Consider the following 19,102-nt stretch of genomic DNA (forward strand, 5'->3'; position numbering starts at 1 on the left):
AGGCAACTGGATCAGAGGTTCACCCTAATGGATTACTCCATAATCCTAAAATTTTCTTTGTGTCCCCATAAGATACAGTGCCCCTCTCCAGCAGGAAGTAGTAAGAGAAACTATGCCCACATTCCCAAAATTATCGAGCTGGCTTTGGAGATGGAATTGGCTCACTCCTTCTCTAAACCCAGACATATTGCTAAAAGAAAAGGTTAAGAGATTCTTGTGTCCCAAATCAGAAGAGCCCTCTGGTGTGGGACAGAAAAAAACCAATATTTTTATTTAAATTGGGTTGATTATAAATGCAATCTCTTTCTAAAGAAGAAAAGGGGATAGGATATAGATATAATAGGATAAAAGGGTAGACTAAGGAACTTACTTCTAAAGAGCAACAATTTGTTTAAAATGTTTTACATTGGTATAGACTTTAGTCTGTTGATACAAACTTAAAGTTAATTTTGTTATACTGTGTGCATATTTCTAATCATGTTTAAGGTATTATGTTTATATAGCTCATTTTAAATTGTAATGGATAATTAAAAGTAGATTAATAATTAGTCATCTATGATAATCATACTCGTAGCCATGTTACTTAAATCTTCTACATATACATAGAGATATTTCAGATAGATAGGTAATCTTCAACTACTTCAAAGACCTACAGAATATGGCATTTATAATACTTTTAAAATTTAGACTTTCTGGTCAGTGAGACATGTCTGCTCCTGGCAGCACCGTTTTACATCAGAGAGGAGGATGGGCATTGAAGACACTTCATATGGAGTTTATCTTCACCTTGGCAAAAATAGCCATTTGGACATGAAACTGTTCTTGCCTGGACTGCTTGATCAACTGGACATGCAGGACCCATAGAAAGGTGACCACTAAACTTTGCTTGACAAAATGGTCCTTCAGGTTCCTGCTTCGCAGAGGAAACTGCCAGACATTCTACAGGACACTGAGAGAAGTGACCGAGAGACTCTAACCCTGTGGGCTGAAGACAAATGCCCCAACTTTACAAAGGAACATTAGGTGACTGTCCAGGCTGCCAGCTGTCTCTGTCTACTCTTGCAAGACTCCTGAAAAATGCTTTTACATCCTTCTCCCGGTTCTCAGGTAATATTATATCCTTCTGAGGTCTTTGATGTAGTTGAAGACTAGATAGTTATAATTTCCTCAGTTATGATAAAAGATAAGTTAGATATAAAACCTTAGACTCACAAATATAAGATAGATAGGATATCTTCTTTAATATTGTAACTATAATTCTTGCTTGATAATTGTTTTGTTATATGTAATTGTACTATGTAAAAGTTAAAACCTTCCTTAACAAAAAAGAAAAGGGGAAGTGCTGTGGATATTGCTCTGTGTAAATAAAGTTCTGATTGGCCAGTGGCCAGGCAGGAAGTATAGGCGGGACAAGAGAGAAGAGAATTCTGGGAAGTAGAAGGCTGGAGAGAGACACTACCAGCCGCTGCCATGAGAAGCAACATGTAAAGACACTGGTAAGCCACAAGCCATGTGGCAAAGTATAGACTAACAGAAATGTGTTAACTTAAGATAGAAGAAGTAGATAACAAGAAGCCTGCCACAGCCATACAGTTTGTAAGCAATATAAGTTTCTGTGTGCTTTCTTGGTTGGGTCTGAGCGTCTATAGGCCTGGTGGGTGAGAGAGATTTGTCCTGACTCTGGGCCAGGTAGGAAAACCCTAACTACAAGCCTGGTCTGCAGAGCTAGTTCCAGGACAACCAGGGCCACACAAAGAAACCATAGAAAAACAAAACAAGATGTTATGGAGATGAAGAGATGGCTTAGTGGTTAACAGCACCTACTGCTCTTACAGAGGACCCAGGTAGCAGGACTAGAAGTTCCAGGCCAGCCTGGGTTTTGTGAGACCTCATTTTAAAAAAAAGTGAAAAAATGTCAGTGAAATAAACAAACATTGGATTGCATCAGGTCTAGGCTCCTGACAAATGGCCACTGTAGTTGGGCTCTATGGTGATGCCCACTTTAAGAGTTTCTTTTCTTTTTGAGAGAGACCCTTTCATCACAGGTTAGGGTTCTGGGCATGAGAGTATGTAGCAAAGACTAAGCTTGGTTTACTTAGAACAGTAATTCCTGTTGTGCTTGTTGCTCAAGTTTGCTCAACTCTCTGCCTTCTGGCAAGCACTTATTAATTCTTGCAGACAATCGAGGCCCACTGACCCAAATCCAGACAATAGGAAGTGTTCATGGCAGGTATACCCACCAGGAAAGAAGACTATCATGGGCAGTTAGAACCCATGAACACATTCTGGAAATGCAGTTAGTTCCTTTACATTCTCCAGTGCTTAATGACTGTTCTCTATTCCTCTCAGCACCTCCCTACTACTTCCTGGCAGCTCTGGGAGCAGGCAGTTTTTCCTTCTTTTGGACACAGAAGCCTCAGACCTGGTTTCAGAACGGATATCCGGCCCTTAAGGCCCAAAGGAGGCAAAGGCCTCATTGTTCCCTGGAGCCTGGCAGCCCCGCCCCCAGCCTTTAGGACTCTCATTGCAAGACCCCCAGGTGACCGGAGAGGCAGTTTCCCAGGATTAGGGAGCCTTTGAGTGTAGAGGAGCCGGGACCACATCTGGAGTGCGACGTTCTTAAAGTGTAAATTTAGAGCCAAGTGCTCCAAGATAAACAAGCCTGGAATTTGAGTGCTTTTCCACTCCGGCTCTGCGCTGGCCTGGCTTGTCACTTATTAACGCGCCCACCGAGGCCTCAGAAGGTTCCTTGTGTGTTTTTAGTAATTCGAACACAATGAGTTTGGTTATAATGAGAATCATAGTGTTGCGGGCCCCGCAGGCTTGCAAAGCTGTTCTGTACTGGGGATTCCCGGAATCGCAGCCGCCTGGGTTTTGGTTCTTCTAGACACGGCGCCGCCAGGGGGCGCTCAGACTACGCGGCCAAAGACGGGCCTCCGCTGGGACGCCCAGGCGGGCGAACCCCTTCCTGCCCGGAAACAAAGTGCACCTTTGTCAGCGACCAGGCGCATGTGAGCCGCAGACGGCGGGCAGCGCGGAACCCTAGGGGCATATCTTCGCCCGGGTCTCAGTTCACACCTGGGCCTCCCACACCAGCGTCCCGCCGTCGTGGCTTGTGCTCTCCGCTTTCTGGGATCTTGGCGGGACAGGAAAGGGACCTTCCGTTCTGCCTCGGCTGAGTCGTCTTTGACTCTCCTGCTAGCAAGGTTGGGCTGCCTGGTCTCAGCGCCATACCGGCTGCACTCTCGCCCCATAGTCTCTGCTCAAAAGCGCCCTTGCCTCGTCAGGCCCCGGACTACAACTCCCATCTATCTTGCGCCCAGAGCGCGTCGTGGGCGGTGCCTCTGAGCAGGCGCCTGCGTAGTCCGGCGGCTGGAGCCTAGAGTACCACACCCCCGGGAGGGGAACGAGGGGAGGTTGAAGCATCCGAGGCATTAAAGCGTCCCCGGGAGCCGGAGGGGAGGAGAATGGAGTGACAGAGACGCGCAGAGGGTGGGGGGTGGGGGGGGAGAGTGTTGAGGGAGGGGGGGGGGGGGACACAGAGGGAGGAAGAAGCAGCGGCGGCGGCTCCTCGGTGCAGAGGGGGGAACTCCGCGGGCTCCGAGCAAGAATAATGCGGTAGCAAGGCGGGCTGCTTGCTCCCGGCTCTGGCATTAAGCGGCGTCAGCCCGAGCAGCGGCAGCGGCATCACTCCAGGCGCTGACAGCCCCGGCAGGCTCCCTCGCTGACTGCCGACTGTCAATGGAGCTGGAAAACATCGTGGCCAACACGGTGTTGCTGAAAGCCCGGGAAGGTAAGCTCGGGTGGTCCGGTGTGTGCTTGGCGCATTCGCCGCGGGCCGGGGTGCGGATGTCGAGTGGGTAGCGGTCGTGCAAGGATGCTCGCGGTGAGTTGGTGCGAGCGGTACAGCTCAGAGATCTGTTTGCAAATGTTGGGGCGCGGGGGGGGGTGGCTTCTGCGCTTGAACTCAGTAGATTAGGATTGGGGCAGAGACGGTTGCAGGGACGAGTTAAGATGCTAAAATATCCTCTAGTTTCCAGCTGAATCTTAGAGATCGTGCCATCTCCGCAGCTGTTGAAAGGCCAGTTGGAAAAGCATTTTTTTTTTCAGGAGAGAGAGAGGCAAGAAAATGTGCTAATAAAATAGCCTCTCGAGTTGGTCCGGGATGGTTTTGGGAGTGTGAACTAACCCTCACACACACCTGTGTGTGTATGTGTGTGTGTGTGTGTGTGTGTGTGTGTGTGTGTAATTAGCAGAAGCCAAGTCTTTGCTTGCACAGGCTGAGTTGATAGACTATTGGTGGGAATCATCCTCTGGGAAAATTTCTTAGGGAAATCCCACCGTTGTGTGGAAGAAAGCCTTTTAAAGGCAAAGTAAGATGTTGAGGAATTAGCCAGTTTTTAGAATAATGAAAAAGTGGCTTTGCAAATCACTGAGAAAAAAATAAAAAAAATTTCAGGGTGAATTGTTATTAACCCCATAATAGGTAATTGTTCCGTTTTGGCTCAACTAAAGGCAAGTGTGCTGCTGTTAAATGCGTTTTGTATGCAACTTACTAAATCTCCTGCATTTAACTGTTAGGAAATATCATCTAAGTGAAGTGAGTAAGGTCTTTAGTAATACCTGTTACTATGTATTTTGACTCTTTCTTGAGCTGAAAAAGTGTGTGTGTAGGGGGGTGGGGCAGAAACTTAGATGTCCTAAAAGGTTTGTGTTCCATGAATGTAGACATACGTATTTAGGAAAACTTGGGATTTATGTAACATCTCATTTGCCAATATTTAGACTCTGGTGTGCAACCTTTTTGTAAGAAGGGGAAATTTTTTTCCCTTTCCTGAGAAGAGGCTGTATTTGATATCCAGGGCAGACTGAATAAGGTTTTTTTCCTTCAAAAGGACTCTCAGTAAGCAGCCATGCCATCCCTACTTCTTAATATTTTCATTCACCCATTTTGATGAATGAAGGAAAACTTTCTGGTCAGCAATAAAATGCTTCATGTTTATCCAGCCAGTTCCATCACATTCTGGCTTCGTACATGGTGTGTGGCCAGTAATTTACAACCTTCCTTGGCCTAGGTTTCAGCAGATCATCTTGGCCTCCATGTTGCACTTTCAAGTCACTTGTCACCCTAAAGCAGCCACCTGGAAGGCTTGTTTTGGAAGTCCCCAAAGGAGGCAATGCTCTGAAAACTGAGTAGAGTTTCAAATATGCAGGTCTCTCTTCTACAGCCCTTCACTCAACTTTTTAGAGGGAGGACTATTATTACTATTACTATTATTAAGGTGACTGTAGGGTTTTTTCTTTTCTTTTTCTTTCTTTCTTTTTTTTTTTTTTTCCAGAGCTGAGGACTGAACCCAGGGCCTTGCTACCACTGAGTTAAATCCCCAACCCTGACTTTAGGTTTAAGACCCTAGATTTTGTTTTTGTTTTGTTTCCTCACCTCCACTAACTTGACATTTTTAGTGAAGTAGAGCTAGGTGTGGGGTGGAGGCTCTTCGCTGGGCCTAGAGGTAGAGCCTGGAAGCCTTTGCAGCCTGCCACCTCATGGTGGGATATGATGGCACATCTCAGGACAGGGGTTGGGCAAATTGATTATTTTGAAATTATTTTGATCATTGACACCTCTATTGATTCTAAAATCATTTCTTGGGGGAATCCCTGGGTATGATGGTACTGAGGCCTTTGCATGTTCTCCTGATTGCTCCTGTTGCTAAGGGAGTCAGCTTCCTGATTTGGTAGGTTACATATTTGTTTGTTCTTCTCTCAGGACTGACTCCTTTATATATGTTTCACTTTAAGTTGGGAAGTTTTCCCTCCTCCCCAGTTATTATTCCCCGTGTTTTTACTGAAATGAATTTACTGGCTGGTATTTTTGTGTGTCAGGTTAGAATATAGGTTTTCCTGGGATCTTAGGGAGGAGAACTGTATTTGATATCCATGACTGAAAATATATGTAGAATGATGGACTCCCATTGGGACTGAATTAATGTGATTAGAAGTGTTCAGGATTGTGCATTTGCTTTTTCCTTTTAAAGTCTTTCAGTTTTCTGTGGAGAGTTTTATAGACATCTCCTGGTGAGAAACAGCTCTTGAGAATGCCTTCCAAATGAGGCTTTGCCTGCAAGGAAACAGAGAGATTGACATGTGAATTATAAATTAATCATGCACATGGAAGCTTCATTTTAAAATTTGTATCTACTCCCCCTTTCTGTCTAAAGAGAATCTATAATTTTAAGTGCTTCTATTCAATAAAGGCTGGGATTTTATTAAAGTTTTGAGCTTATCCTAATTAACATGGAGAAATCCAGAAATATACATATATTCTCTTAAGTTTTCTGTTTAAAGTCGTCATATTGCATTTAGTAACTCTCCAAATAACTCTATTATCTAGATATTCAGAAGTGAATGTTTCAAGACATAGAATTCTTGCCTAGCATGCAAAAGACCTTGATTTGGTCCCTAGCACTCTCTCTCCATTCACAAAAAGGGAAGGAGGAAAGGAATGAAAGAAAGGGAGGGAAAGAGGTAGAGGATGGAGAAAGGGAGGAAGGAAAAGATAAAAGAGAAAGAAAAGAAAGGCAAGGATATATATACACACACATACATACACATATTGCTTAGCATGCACCAAGCCAGGGGTTAGATTCCTAGCATGGAATAAACTGGACATGGTTGTATATGCCTGGTCTCTGAGTTTGAGGTCTCTCTGGTGTACATGGAGGGTACTAGGCCAGCAAGGACTTTGCCTAGTGAGACCAGCCAACCCACAAAATAAACAAATGAACTTGCTTGTTTTCTTTTCTTTTTCTTCTTCTTCCTCCTCCTCCTTTTATTCTTTTCTTTTTAAAATTCTTTTAAGACACAGTCTCACTGTGTATCCCTGCTAATTGACTGTGTAGCCCAGGCTGGCCTCACAGAGAACTGCCTGCCTCTAATTTCCACCCTTGTGACAGTTGTTTCAAAATAACAAAATATGGAGATGTAAGTTCAAAATGCTAAACCTATTGTATTATGTTGTGTGATTTGTTTATTTGTCCTGCTTGTGTGAGAAAGTATTAAGTTGGTTTTGATCTCTCTTAAGAACTTTAGCTTTCTAGTACCAAGCTGTTTTTATTACTGTAGCTCTATAGTAGAGCTTGAGGTCGGGGATAGTGATGCCTGCAGAAGTTATTTTATTGTACAGGATTCTTTTGGCTATCCTGGGTTTTTTGTTTTTCCATATGAAGTTTCCAGGTCTGTGAAGAATTGTGTTGGTAATTTGATGGGGATTGCGTTGAATCTGTAGATTGCTTTTGGTAAGATTGCCATTTTTACTATGTTAATCCTGCCTATCCATGAGCATGGGAGATCTTTCCATTTTCTGACATCTTCTTCAATTTCTTTTTTCAGGGACTTAAAGCTCTTGTCATATAGGGCCTTCACATGCTTAGTTAGAGTAACCCCAAGGTATTTTATATCATTTGTGGCTATTGTAAAGGGTGATGTATCTCTGATTTCCTTCTCAGCCTGTTTGTCTATTGTATATAGGAGGGCTACTGATTTTTTTGAGTTGATCTTGTATCCTGCTATGTTGCTGAAGGTTTTTATTAGCTGTATCAGTTCCTTGGTTGAATTTTTGGGGTCACTCATGTATATTATCATGTCATCTGCAAATAGGGAGAGCTTGACTTCTTCCTTTCCAATTTGTATCCCCTTAATCTCCTTATGTTGTCTTATAGCTCTGGCTAGAACTTCAAGTACTATATTGAATAAGTATGGGGAGAGGGGACAGCCTTGCCTTGTTCCTGATTTTAGTGGTATTGCTTTGAGTTTCTCTCCATTTAATTTGATGTTGGCTGTTGGCTTACTGTATATTGCCTTTATTATGTTTAGGTATGTTCCCTGTATTCCTGATTGCTCCAAGACCTTTATCATGAAGGGGGATGACAGTGGGAGTAATGAAGGGCAAGGTTCGAGGGAAAGAGAGCTTAGGGGAGCAGGAGATCCCAGCTGGATCAAGAACAGAAAGGGAGAACAAGGAATAACAGACCATGATAAATGAAGACCACATGAGAACAGGAAGAAGCAAAGTGCTAGAGAGGTCCCCAGAAATCCACAATGATATATCCACTATAGACTACTGACAATGGTCGAGAGAAAGCCTGATCTGACCTAGTCTGGTGATCAGATGGCCAAACACCCTAATTGTTGTGCTGGAAGTCTCATCCAATAACTGATGGAAGTGGATGCGGAGATCCTCGGCCAGGCCCCAGGTGGAGCTCCAGGAGTCCAATTGTCGAGAATGAGGAGGGACTGTAAGAGTGTGAATTGTTGACACCAAGATTGGAAAAGCACAGGGACAAATAGCCAAACTAATGGAAACACATGAATTATGAACCAAAAGCTGTGGAGCCCCCAACTGGATCAGGCCCTCTGGATAAGTGAGACAATTGAATAGCTTGAACTGTTTGGGAGGCATCCAGGCAGTGGGACCTGGACCTATCCTTAGTGCATGAGCTGGCTGTTTGGAATCTTGGGCTTACACAGGGACACTTTGCTCAGCCTGGAAGGAGGGGACTGGACCCACCTGTACTGAATCCACCAGGTAGAATTGAATTCCCAGGGGAGTCTTGGCCCTGGAGGAGATGGGAATGGAGGGGAGGGGATTGGGGAAAAGTGGGGGCGGGGGTGGGAGTGGGGAGGACAGGGGAACCCATGGCTGATGTGTAAAATTTAAACATAAATATAATAAATAAAAAAAGGAGGAAGAAAAAGAACTTTAGCATTCCTAAGGAATGGTTAAGTAACAAAGAAATAAATTGAGACAGAATTTATGCCAATTTATGAAAATAAGCTAAGCGATTAAGCGTTTAATGAAAAAGGGACCCAGATCAAGTCTTCTATCTATTTATATATCAGAATCTTGGAAAATTGGCAGGCAAACTCCTGTTGAAATACTGGTAGAGTGAGAGTGTTTGCAGAATGCCTTTTGTGTATTTCTTTTTGGTTTATTATTGCAGTAAAAGTTCTCTCCCCACCCCCACCACTACCTACAATCTAGATCTAAACAGTACTGGGTGAGAGTAACATTTGCAAGGAATTACCTTTCCTTTCTTCCCAGACTATTGGTCATAGTCCTATCTGATCAATAAAGACCTTGATTTGGTCTTTATTGAATATATGTTTTTTTTCTTGAGTTCCTGGCAAGTGCTGGAATGTCATGACTCTGCTGTTTGTCATAATTTCTGAAAACCAGAATGTACAAGAAACCTTTCCTAGATAAGGCTGTGACTTTTTACCTGTATCTGCCTCATGATCAAGATTAGGGACCTGGGAGAAGGTAAACCTTGGGGCTGGGAGATGCCTGGGAGGAAATGAGCCAACATCTAGAGCTGGGAGAAGTAGGCCTTGCTTTTGATAGGCTTGGCATTCTATGGCAAACCAGAAGCCTACTTTCCCCTTGTGTCCTTAGTTCCTGTGAAACATGGTTGGTTGGGTTAAGTTGTCAGAAGTCTGGGTATTTCTGAAGCTTGTAGTCCACAAGCACAGTTCTTCTACCCAAAGCTTCTTTCTTTAATCTGAGGATGCAGAAGAGTGACAGCTTTCTCCCCGGTAGTTGGCATGTGTGAAAGCAGTCTGGCCTATTAAACACAACACTGTTAAGCTGTTAAATGAAACTGCCTCTTCATTTAGTTTCTTTTTCAATACCTACAACATAGAGATAGAGAAACCAAAAGCAACATTCAGAAGGCCTGCCTTTCCAACAGAAGACTTTCAAATGATGATTATGCTTCATCTAGCTGCCTATTTTACCAAGCATCAGATAAAGGCCCACAAGACTCTCATCTTTCAGTTGTTTAGTTGCTGCTTGTCAGATCCAAACTATAAAAGATCGTAACCTTTCAGTGCCCAAACTAATACTTGCTTAAGTTATGTCTTCAAAGCCAGAGCTATTGTAGTAGCTTGGTAAATGATGGCCTTTGGGCCTGCACTGTAGGCTTTAAGAAAGCCCAGGTGGATTTCAGAAATGAGTTCTACATAAGACCGACCACATTTGCCTTTTCCATGCATTGTTCAACTCTCAACCCATGCCTGGGGATTGTTAACATTATGAAACTATCTAGGCCTTTAGGCATATTTAAAGTCAAGGCAATATTTATTTTCAAAAATTTTGTGGCTCAAGATAAAACATAATATCTAGACTTTTTTTTTTTTTTTTACAGATTTCCCTGCAATTCCCTTTGAGCCCAGGCTGGCCTCAACCTTTCGGTAGTCTTGCCTTAGCCTCTCAAGTGCTGAAATTACAAGTGTGAACCACCATACCTGGTTATAACACCTAGCTATTTCTAGTGAAAAAGTGCTATGTTTGAGATTTATTTTTAGACAAATGAAGACAATGTTGTTTCTTTAACTATTATTCAGATACCAGAGGGCACATTCCATTTGTATAAATCATACTACTTTTTAAAAAAGAAAGCAATCACTTCTCGGTTGAATCTTGCTCCCATACTCATTCTTAAGAATACGTTTTTGAATTGTCTTCCGAACACTTATAAGAGTTACATTGCTGTGTACATTCATTCATGAATTATTATTTTAAGGATGCTTGGCAGAAGTGATGTTTTGGATATCAGCCTTGGATAAATACAATTAGAGATGGGTTAAAAGAGATAGTTGGCTCAAAGGTAGTGTGCATGTTTTTAATCTCAGCACTCTGGAGGCAGAGGCAGGCAGATCTCTGAGTTAGGCCATCTTAGTCTATGTAGTGAGTTTCAGGCCAGCTGTATAGTGAGACACTGTCTCACAAAAAAAAAAAAAAAAAAAAAAAAGACAATTTGAGCATTTGGTTTATTTTGGTTGTGCTTGGGATTGAACTCGGGGCCTTGTGCTTAGGCATGTACTTACTCTACCACCGAGATACATCTCAAACCTTTTTAGGCTCTTTAAACTAGAAAACTAGAAATGAGCAGGACTGGATGTTTTCTTTCCCCCAAAGAACTGAATGTAGTGGGTAGCCATTCCAGCTTTGACCTGGAAGTTCCAACCCCCATTGAGGCTTTGGTAATGGTCACGCCTACAAGGTGGGGCTGAGAGAGGACGCTGAAGACCCTGAAGACCCAGGATCCAGATGTGCAGACTCTCTTAGTTCCTGGACCCTGGATGCTGGAGGTAGACCGAGCAGAGTTCTCCAGAGAACACTGCTGGACTGCGCCACACCTTTCCCAGACCCTGTAAAGTGTCTCTTCACTTCTAAGTTACCCCACAAAATAAACCTCCCTTTTAACTACGTGGAGTGGCCTTAATAATTTCACCAATAGTTGAAGGTGATTAGAGTGCCAACTGCAGCTGAGTAGACTGTATGGACTCTGTTGTGTTTAGACTTTAAACAATGTCCAGAAGGACCTATATGTAATTTAAAGATGAATTTAACACCAGGTGAGGCTCATGTCTGTAAGAGAATTACCATGAATTGGACCAGCCTACACTCCTCAGTGAGATTCTGTCTCAAAAAAACAAAAACAAAATCCAAGTTTATGCTTGAAGGATGGTCTTGAAACTGGAAGGAAACTGCTGATTTTTCTAGGATGTAGTGTTTTCATCAGGATCAGTGGTGGTGCATGTCTTTAATTTACTACTGGTCTACATAGAGAGTTCCAGGGCTACACAGAGAAAGCCTATTTCAAACAAGCAAACAACAACCAAAATCAAAACAAAAGAGTAGTTCTTTCAGATAGATACCACCAAAAACAAAACAGGAAAACCTTTTGGTAGAGGATGGACAAGGTCTTGTGGATATGCTGTTTGCAGTTCTAGACTGAAAAGGTAGAGGCTGCCCTCCTTTCTGGATTTCTGTTGGGATTAAGTTGTGTGCTCTGACTTGATACTGAAAGGGAAACAAAGGAGAGAGTGGACTGGCCTTCATCCAGGTAGATGTGTGGAGCTTAGGACTGACTCAGTTTATTTAGTTCAGGAATGGAGATAATGGTAGTGGTGAGCCACCATATTCCCCCAACCCTCTTCATATCTTGTTGGGAAATTTATCTAAATTGAGCAACTGTCTTTCCTGATTTAAATGAAGAGTATGGTATAAACACATATAGAACCCCATGTTCCTTTAAAGATTTTTAGTTTATTTTCATTATTGTGATAATATCTTACTATGTAGCTCAGGCTGACCTCAAACTCGTGATCTCCCTTCCTCAGCTTCCCAAGTGCTGGGCTTCCTGTGCCATACCCGACTCCATGTACTTTCTTGAAATTTCTAATTTAAAAAAAAGAGGAAAGCCGGGTGGTGGTGGTGCACGCCTGTAATCCCAGCACTCGGGAGGCAGAGGCAGGTGGATCTCTGTGAGTTAGAGGCCAGCCTGGGCTACCAAAAGAGTTCCAGGAATGGTGCAAAGCTACACAGAGAAACCCTGTCTCGAAAAACAAACAAACCCCCCCCCAAAAAAAGAGGAAAAAATACATTGTGTAAAGTGTCTTAGTTATTGTTCTATTACTGTGAATTGACACTGTGACCAAAGCAGCTTATAAAAGCATTTAATTGGTAGCTTGCTTACAGTCTTAGAGTGTAAGTCACTGACTGTTATTGTGGGTAGTATAGTGGCAGCAGGTAAGCATGGCACTGAAGCAGTACCTAAGAGGTTTTGTTTGTTTGTTTTTAAATTGAGGAAGGGTCTCACTATATAGCTCTGAATGTCCGGGAACTCACTATGTAGACCAGCCTGGCCTCATACTCATAGAGATCCGCCTGTCTCTGCGTCCCAAGAGTTGGGAGGTGTGTACCACTATACCTGGCAAGAGCTTACATTTTTTCCACAAACAGCAGGCAGAGAGACTGGGTCTGGCATGGGTTTTTGAAACCTCAAAGATACCCCCAGGGACACACCTTTTCCAACAAGGCCACATCTCCTAATCCTTCCTAAGCAGTCCAGCAACTGAGGACCAAGCATTCAAATATATGAGCCTATGGGGGCCAGTCTCATTCAGACCACTATGCAAGGACAGAAGGGAAAAAAGGGAAACTTACATAGATTTCAAAGAAGTGATCTAAAATGAGGGTGAAAATGGGGCAAAGCAATTGAAGGGTTTCTACTTCTTCCTAACAGTCTAGACTGAGAAAATATAGAAGATAAAGATGTTAAAGTCAGCTGGGTGGTGATGGTGAACACCTTTAGTCCTAGCACTTGGGAGGCTGAGGCAGGTTGATTTCAGTGAATTCAAGGCTAGCCTGATCTACAGAGTGAGTTCCAGGACACAAAATGGCCTACTGGGCAAAGAACTGCCATTGCCTCAACTGCTGACAGTATGAATGTTGTCCTTTCTGGACAAGAGGGACACAAGGAAAGCAACCACTGTACTCTGCCGAGACAGGGTAAGATGGTCTTTCAGAATTCCTGCTTCTGAAAATGGTCTGTCAGATACTCTAGGCCTGTAGCCAATTTGAATGCACCAATGATGCTGAGAAACATTAGGTGGCTGTCCAGGCTGCCAGCTGTCTCTGTCTACTCTTGCAAGACTCCTGAAAGTTGCTTGTGTCCTTCTCCCATTTCTCAGGTCCTTGATGAGATTGAAGACTAGCAGTTATAGTTACAACTTTATATGTATATATATATATATATATATATATATATATATATATATATATAATCTTAGATAGAATATATTAAGTATTAGACTCAGGTTCTTTAGGATAGGACACCTTTTGGAATGATCTTTGTAACATGCTACCTACCCACGCTCTAGACTTCCTTGGATTTTAGTATGTGTTTCTTGCTTGATATTGTTTGCATTGACTGTAGTTCCATCTTATCTAGGTCATTATCCCTCATTACTCCTGGACAATATTTGATAACTATTTCTTTGTATATAGTCTTGTATTAGGTTAGAACCTTCTTACGTAGACAAAAAGGGGAGATGTAGTGGGTAGCCATTCCAGCCTTGGCCTGGAAGTTCCAACCCCCATTGAGGCTTTGGTAATGCCTAAAAGGCGGGGCCAAGAGAGGATGCTGAAGACCCAGGATCCAAATGAGAAGGATTTCTTGGTGTCTGGACCCTGGACACTGGAGGTAGACTAAGCAGAGTTCTCCAGAGAACACGGCCGGACTGCACCATACCTTTGACAGACCCTACAACCTACTTATCCCTTCATTTGTAAGTTATGCCACAAAATAAACCTCTCTTTTATCTACGTGGAGTGTCCTTAATTTTACCAATAGCCAGGACTACAGAGGGAAACCCTGTCTGAAAAACAAAACAAAAAGGATGTCAAAATCAGCTTGTGCTTGTAACTACTTCACAGTGATTTCTCCCTAAAGACTGTTTTTGAAACCTGTTTAACAATGACTCAGTTGGGGCATACTTGCAAAGGAAGGAAAGCATTTGAAACAATAAAACAATTAGTTACTTTTTCTCTCTTATCTGAAGCAAGGAACTCTATTTGAAATGGTGCCAGAGTTAGCCGGAAGATCCTCCTGACAGAGACACTCATAAATGTGGCCACTTTTGATAGGGCTCTCTATGGCTCTAGGAACTTATACTCTGTGGAAAAATCAATATTTTTTAAAAAGACAAGGATGAGATAAACCTCTGAGGACAGCTTCCAGGACCTGTTCAGAAAGCAAAAGGAAAGAAACAGTAAGAACATTCCAGCTTGGGTGTTAGAGACTGTCTTCTGTCTGCCTGTTTCCAAAGAGAGGTTACTCCTGGCTTTATCTTTGAGTAAACCAAGAGGCAAGAAAGGGCATTACTGGTCCAGAGTCACTTGACCTGCAAGTGTACCCACCATATTATTCCAAACAAATCTTTCTTCTCTTCTATGAAGTAAAGCCAGACTAATTTCTTAGGGTGGTATGTTTCCTGTTTGCTCCCTCTTCTCCCCACACCCAAATGGTAGTGAAAGCTGGCCTTGAACTCAGATATCCACCTGCCTCTGCTTCCTGAGTGCTGGGATTAGAGGTGTACACCACCACCACCTGGCTGCTTGGTTTTTTTAAAGAAGCTCATGCTTGGCTTCATTGATTGAAGAAATTAAAAACAAAATTACACTTCCTATGTGTGTGTGTGTGTGTGTGTGTGTGTGTGTGTGTAAGTGTGTAAGTCAGAATCAGTTCTTTCCTTTTACTATGTGGGCCCTGGTGATTAAACTCAGGTTGACGGGCTTGGTGGCAAATGCCTTTACTGGCTAAGCCATCTTGATAACTCAGAGTTTTTTGTTGTTTGTTTTTTGTTTGTTTTTTGAGACATGGTTTCTCTGTAGTTCTGGTTGTCCTGGAACTCACTTTGTAGATCAGTCTGGCCTCTAATTTAGAGATCCACCTGCCTGTGCTTCCTGAGTGCTGGGATTAAAGGTGTGTGCCTCCACTGCCCGACGTTTTTTGTTTTTGTTTTTTAATTCTTATTTTATGTACATGGATGTTTTCCCTGCATGTATGTCTGTATATCATGTGTCATGCCTGGTGCCCAAAGAAGCCAGAAGAGGGCATAAGATCCCTTGGAACTGGAGTTACAGATGATTGTGAGCCACTATATGGATGCTGAGAATTAAGCCCAGGTCCTCTGGAAGAGCAGCTAGTGCTCTTAACTGCTGAGCCATCTCTCTAGCCCCTAAGGTATGTTTTTAAAATGTAAATGCCCACAAGGTTGCAATGGTAACAAAAGTAGGTCTTGCTGAAGAAAGGGACAAATGGGAACCATAACTTCCCACCTAGACTTTGATGTCAGTCAAGTGCCAATTTGAGATTACCTAGGTCGAGTTATTCATTTTAGGTGTTGAATGGCCAATGGGGGAATCTTTGAAGTAGGTGATTCTAGCTGAAATGTATAACTGAATGTTAGAAAGGTGATCCTGTCATGAAAGTGCTTCCTTCATATGCATGAGTACTAGAGTTCAATACTAGAACCCACATGACATTGTCATGTGTGAAGACATGCACTTCTAATGTCAGAGCTGGGGAGATACAGACAGGGGAAACCCTGGGGCCTGCTAGCCAGCCAGTCTAGCCTAATTGATTAGCTCCAGGCTTAGTGAGACCCTGTCTCAAAGGAGATGGATATTGTTCTAGGGATGATACCCAAGGCTGTCCTCTGGCCTCTATATACACAGGCACATACATGTACATGCATTTGTAAACACAGATGCTAGCACATAAATAACCAGTAAAAGTATAACTCTATCACCTTGCCAGGGGTAGTATCTGTGGTTGAAGAGTGGGTGGGATATGTATAAGTATCTACATGTTCATACATGTATATGTCTATGTCTATGACTCTACCTATGTTTTTCCTCAGCCTGTGTCCTGCCTAGTCACACTTGAAGTTATCAAATATAGCCACTTCGTATTTTTCTTTCTCCCGGTGGGACTAGTTGTGAAAATTGTCCCTAAAGAACAGGGTATCAAAGCAGATGGGGGCAGTGATAAGAGGGCTACATCACTGGCAGTAGCATATCCTTAGCAGAGCTGGGAGGTGGGCAGTTAGCTAGTTAGCTGGTGTGGGCCTACCCCAGTTCTGCACCTGCCCTGCACACCTTTACTACTTTTTAGGTCATGCTTGTCTGTAGACTCTGCTCGAGGGTGACATCTTAGGCACATGCTTAGGTTCCTGCAGTTTTCTCTAATACTGCAGAAGTGGAAGCTGAGTTGGGGAGGTGAGTACCCACTCTCATTCCTGAAACTGGAGCATGATGTGGCCTTTCCCTCAGCAGAGTTATTGCAGGGTTAAGCCCTTTTACTCTTCATCACTAACTTTATGAGTGCATACAGAGTCTTTGTCAATCTTCCTCCTTCCTTCCCTCCCTCCCTCCCTCCCTCCCTCCCTCCCTCCCTCCCTCCCTCCTTCCGTGTGTGTGTGTGTGTGTGTGTGTGTGTGTGTGTGTGTGTGTGTACTCTTTGTTGCCATCCTTGGGGGTAGCTAGCTACCAGATTTAGAATCCTAGCCAGAAGAAGTATGATGTCACTGCTTAATAATGAGTAACAGGAAGCCTTGTATTTACCTTTGATTTGCTATGGAGGTGTAGCTCTGAATTTACGCACCTCAGGCATGGGAGAGGAGAGGGATTACCCAAGTATAGGACAAAGGGAGCCTGGCCAATGTACTTGGCCTGGCTAGTTGATAAAAGATACTGTGAAACATCATATGAAATGGAATTCTATCTTGGTGGAATCTTGGCAGCACTTTTGAAGTGGAAACAGGCTGAGAAGAGTCACCAAGTGGCCCGGAAAAGCAGCTTTCAAGGACTGGTACTGAAATATGTTCTGCTTTGTCCTAATGCTGTCATTAATGTGCCCAGAACAAGTTCATTCGGTCATGCAAACAACATCTGTGAGAAGGAACCAAGCTCTAGGAATAGTGGGGAAATGGAGTGAGCACAAAGAATTGAGATGTTGACTTGATTAGCATAGGTTACTTCAGTGTCTTCCGTATTCCTGGCCTGAGTGTGGATAGATGCACATAGGCCTGCATTCATGTTTGTGTGTGTGTGTGTGTGTGTGTGTGTGTGTGTGTGTGTGTGTGGTATTAAATGAGGCTGTGCCTGCATTGTTATTGGTGTTCAAAAGAATTTCCAGAATAAGTTATGGTGCTGTGCTTCTGTTGTGGGAAGGAAAACCAGAGAGCAAAGCCCCTAAAGGAAGTAGGTGCTAGGGTTGGGGGGATAGTTTGCTGTGCAAGATGAGGATTGGATTCTCAACCAAGAACCCATGTGAAAAATGGTGAAAACCTAGGTGAGTAGTGCTAGAGAGCAGAGACAGGCAGGTCTTGGGCTCACTGGCCAGCCTGAGCTTAACCCTGTCTCAAAAAAACAAGGTGGACAGTCTAGGCATGGTGACACACTCCTTTAATCCCAGCATTTGGGATGTAGAGGCAAGCAGATCTCTAGGAGTTGCTGGTGGCTAGCCTATTCTTCATAAAGAGTTCCAGGGCTGTAGTGAGATAATGTCTTAAAAACAACAACAAGGCTTGTTGGTGGTGGTAGCACCATTAATCTCAGCACTCAAAAGGTAGAGGCGGGCAGATCTCTGTGAGTTCGAGGCCAGCATGCTCTGCAGAACTAGTTCCAAGACAACTAGGGCTATTACATAGAGAAACTCTATCTGGAAAAACAAACAAACAAACAAACAAACGTAGTTGGAAGGTTTCTCTGATCCCACCCAGCCCTATCACGGTCTGCATTCCTCCAGTCATACCTGGTCTTGTGATCCCTTAGCCACTTATAAAATAATCATTCAGAGGCTTAATATTAATTATCAACTGTATGGCCTATGGAAGGCTTCTTGCTGTCTTTTATAACTTAACCCATTTCTCTTAATTTGTAAGTTGCCACATGGTCGTGGCTTACTGGTACTTTCACATGTTGCTTCTTCTGGCAGCAGCTGATGTCTCCCTAGACTCTGCCTTTCTCTTTCCTGTCTCTCTTCTTGGATTTCCCACCTGCCTCTAAGCTGCCTTGCCATAGGCCAAAGCAGCTTATTTATTAAACAATGGGAACAACATATATTCACAGCATACAGAAAGATATCCCCAGCACATCCTCTTTTCTATCTAATCAAAAAGGAAGGTTTTAGCTTTAATATAGTAAAATTATATATAACAAACAGTTATCAAGTAAGAATTATAGTTACAATATCTAGTCTATTTGTATTTGGCAAAATTAAAGAAAATATTTTATTATCTATCCTATATTTGTGAGTCTAAAGCTTCATATCTAATTTACCTTTTATCATAACCAAGGAAAATTGTAACTAGTCTTCAGTTACATCAAAGACCTCAGAAGGATAAAATATTAACTAAGTAAACAGGAAGAGCATTGTAAGCAACTTCCAGAAATCTAGAATGACAGACAGCTGGCTGCCTGGACAGTCCAAAGTTCCTCTGCAATGTTAGGGCATCCATCTTCAGCTTATAGGAGGCCTAGAGTTTCTCAGTTGTTTCTCCCTATGTCCTGCAGAATAGGTGTTTGTGAGGTGAGGTTTGCTTGTGGCTTTTCCTATTTCCCTGATCTCTCAGGTTTTCACCCTCATATCTGGCTCCATGTTTTTTTATTTAATAAGACCATTTGGCAATTTGTGTACAAATAACACCCCAAAACAACAGTAACAACAACAACAAAAACCAAAACAAAAAA

General features: G+C 42.9%; 1 protein-coding gene across 3 annotated transcripts in view; it reads left to right on the top strand.

Moving 5' to 3' along the window:
- The first annotated feature begins 2,942 nt into the window (after positions 1–2,942).
- Positions 2,943–19,102, top strand: part of Grk5 (G protein-coupled receptor kinase 5) — a 215,125-nt gene continuing 198,965 nt past the window's right edge. For 2 of the 3 annotated variants that reach the window (XM_036174668.1, XM_036174658.1), the window contains exon 1: positions 3,546–3,793. In XM_036174668.1, coding sequence (XP_036030561.1) covers positions 3,742–3,793 — 52 coding nt within the window. In that variant the 5' untranslated portion in view covers positions 3,546–3,741. Of the gene's footprint in view, positions 3,794–19,102 lie in introns of all 3 variants that reach the window. The other variant, XM_036174650.1, reaches the window with a different exon arrangement.

This window comes from Onychomys torridus, chromosome 1 (assembly GCF_903995425.1).
Source record: "Onychomys torridus chromosome 1, mOncTor1.1, whole genome shotgun sequence".
Lineage (NCBI taxonomy): Eukaryota > Metazoa > Chordata > Mammalia > Rodentia > Cricetidae > Onychomys > Onychomys torridus.